General features: G+C 38.9%; 1 protein-coding gene across 1 annotated transcript; it reads left to right on the top strand.

Annotated features, from left to right (window-relative positions):
* The first annotated feature begins 585 nt into the window (after positions 1-585).
* LOC129855033 (ladderlectin-like) lies at positions 586-2,169 on the top strand. Its single transcript, XM_055922281.1, has 4 exons — positions 586-693; positions 1,117-1,204; positions 1,414-1,529; positions 1,942-2,169. The coding sequence occupies exons 2-4, from the start codon at positions 1,129-1,131 to the stop codon at positions 2,152-2,154; spliced, it is 405 nt and encodes a 134-aa protein (XP_055778256.1). The 5' UTR covers positions 586-693; positions 1,117-1,128; the 3' UTR covers positions 2,155-2,169.
* Positions 2,170-3,097: the final 928 nt, after the last annotated feature.

The following is a 3,097-nucleotide window of genomic DNA, read 5'->3' as shown; positions in this document are numbered from 1 at the left end:
GACTGTTGGAAAAACGTTCCAGGTGAAGCTGGTTGAGAGAATGCCAAGAGTGTGCAAAACTTTCATCAAGGCAAAAGAGTGGCTACTTTGAGGAATCTCAAATATAACATTTATTTAGATTTGTTTAGCACTTTTTTGGTTACTACATGATTCCATATGTGTTATTTCATAGTTTTAATGTCTTCACTAAAAAGTCAACCTAAAGAAATCACAATGATGACAATGGTTTTTCTACTAATGATTTGCCTTCTGAATGTCATTGTGTTTCCAAGCCTACGTCCTCATCAGTGCCAATTTAGGTAGAATTAAGTAGAATCTTCAGTCGGGCACCTGTGCTCAAGAGAATCTTCATAACAATATTGTAATGCAACGTGCAACCCATTAATTTCTTTCAAAACTTGTTAATTTTTAAAATTATAAATACAAATGACTACCTTCAAATTGGTATGAACCCAACCCTGTCAAACAGGTAGCTATCGGACAGGTCCAGCATGTCTAGAGCTGGACAGACAGAATGCAAGGGTGTTAAAGGATGAGAGAGAGAAAAAGAGGGAGGGGTCTGACTGGACAGACCCTTTAAAAAGGAGAGTAGGGAGAGGTAGAACTCAACTCACAGGCAGGACAGAGAGAGAGATACCCAGTGAAGACCTCTGAAGATCTCCGAAGAAGTGAAGCTACAACGGAACATTTCAGGTGAGATTTCAACATCTGTTCATCTAATAATGTATCTGAATGCATGCCAAATGGCACCCTATTCCCTATATAGTGCACTACTTTTCACCAGGGCCCATAGAGCATATTTGACCCTGGTTAAAAGTACTGCACTTTATATGGAATAGGGTGCAATTTGGGGACATGCATATTCATATAGTGTGCTAGGCTAATATTCTCTATGTGGTGGAACAGATGATACTTGGTATTCCTCAGCCCTACATTAGCTGAATCTGCTCTAATGTAATAGTACTGGAATATATCAGATAAGTGGAATGGCTGGGGGTACTCAAAGAGAGGTTTGGGAAACTTACCTACACTCTGAAGTACTCACTGACTTTGACTTGATGGCTTCTCTTTCACTGTCTGTCTTTGTGTGTGTCTCACTCGCTCTTTCTCTCCCAGGAGACTATCACCATGGCGATGTTGACCATTCTTCTGCTTCTCAGCGCTGCCTTTGCACTGGGGGATACCCTAACTCTGGACGAAGCAAGTAAGAGTTCACCTCACACTTTACATCATTATTTGTAATGTTGTAGCAGCGGGGTGGTGTGTGTGAGTGTTTGTGTGTGTGGAATGACTGATCTACAAATAATATTGAGTAGTTATTTATGATGCCAGGTGATTTGTAGATCAGTCAGTCTCGACCCACCTTGAAAGTTGGCTGCATTTTCTAACGTGCCCTTTGTCTTCTCCTTACAGATGCTATGGTGGCATCTTCAGCAGATAAAAAAAGCCCATGCCCCATAGGCTGGTTCCAGTTTAATTCACGCTGCTTCATGTTTGTTAAGACTGCAAGGACATGGCCTGAAGCAGAGGTAAAATGCTTACCCTCTTCTGTGAATTAAAGAAGTTCAATTGAAATCAACTTGCTTATTTGTTTTGATGTTACCTTAAAGGGGATTTTGCCTTATTTTAACAGCCATCATATGGATGTTCAGTACGTAAAATACTGAACCCCCCATTTAAGTTATTGTCTAGTTAGAATTTTCTAGGCTTTGCAATATTTATTTAATGTGTGGAGTCAGAACTCCTGTATATTGGAACCCACAGGCCACGAGTTAAGACAGAGATAAACTAATATCTCGAAGAGCCTATTTCAAAGAACATTAGTTGTGATGGCCAATATTTAATTGTGAGAGTCCAGAACACACATTCTCACAAAGACAGGACAACTGACTAATACCTACAGTATGACATGTCTTTGTCCCTGTCTACGGCTTGCTCTAGCGCCACTGTATGTTCCTTGGAAGAAAACTGACGTCTGTGCAGAACACTGTGAAGTACCTTGGAGCAAACCTGGCGTCTGTGCACAGCTCTGTGGAGTCCCAATTTCTACAGGCTGTGGTGTTGATCAAGACTGGCGATTTCCCTCTGACCTGGATTGGAGGATATGATGCTGTTCAGGCAAATGTGGAAAAGGTACCCAATTGTCATATTTGAGTAAAAGTTAAAATACCTTAATAGAAAAAAAATGTAGTTCAATCGGTAATATTCATTTGTCTTCTTCTAACACCTCTTGAGCTATCATATTACGTTACTAAGTTTGGGTAATCCAAAAGTTACATTACTGATTACAATTTTGAACAGGTTACAATTTTGAACAGAATTACATTTAGAAAGTAACCTACAGTACCTAACCCTGGGCATATGGCACTGAATCATAAAGTATAATGGTTATTAAAAGCAGAATTTTATATTCACACAGTGGTTACTTCCATTTAACAACGCTACATGGTTTTGTAACAGTCGGCATCAAGTTACTTTCCGAAATGTTGCATAAATGCTTGAAAGGGCTATTATTTTTACTGAACACCATTAAAGTTTACATATCCCCTAAATGCTTTCAATTACCCAATTTTATAAGCATGCCCAATTTAGGCATTTTTTAACAACATGATAATCCGCTTGAAAGAACATGGTTTTTGAAATAATCAGAAACAATATGTGATTATTTATTAGCCTAGTGGTTAGAAGTATTTAGACATATCATGTGAATAAGGCCTCATGTGAAATCATTGTCTAAAGCACAAGAGATACTGTTGCATGTAGGTCTAGATTATTTATGGGATGATCATATAGAAATATCATAACATTATGTTAACAAATCCAAAGTAATGTCCTGTCTATGGTGGAGGAAGCACTGACTCACTGCCTTTTTCTATTATCAAGACACCTGCTGGTAACTCTTAACTGGTTTGGACTGATGAGACTCATATAACCCATAAGATTAGGAGTAAAATGTCTCTATTCTCAGCCCTTACGATCAGTTCTCTACTCTGAGGTCAGACCTAGGATTGGAAGATCTTATAGAAGCCCACTGCAGTATCAACTGACACAGTGGGTTGTAGTGGGATAGCATAGTAGGCTAGAGTGAGTACTATTG

The sequence above is a fragment of the Salvelinus fontinalis genome, chromosome 5, assembly GCF_029448725.1.
Source record: "Salvelinus fontinalis isolate EN_2023a chromosome 5, ASM2944872v1, whole genome shotgun sequence".
Taxonomy (NCBI): Eukaryota; Metazoa; Chordata; class Actinopteri; order Salmoniformes; family Salmonidae; genus Salvelinus; species Salvelinus fontinalis.
Note: the sequence above shows the minus strand (reverse complement) of the source record. Positions and strands in the feature narration are given on the sequence as shown.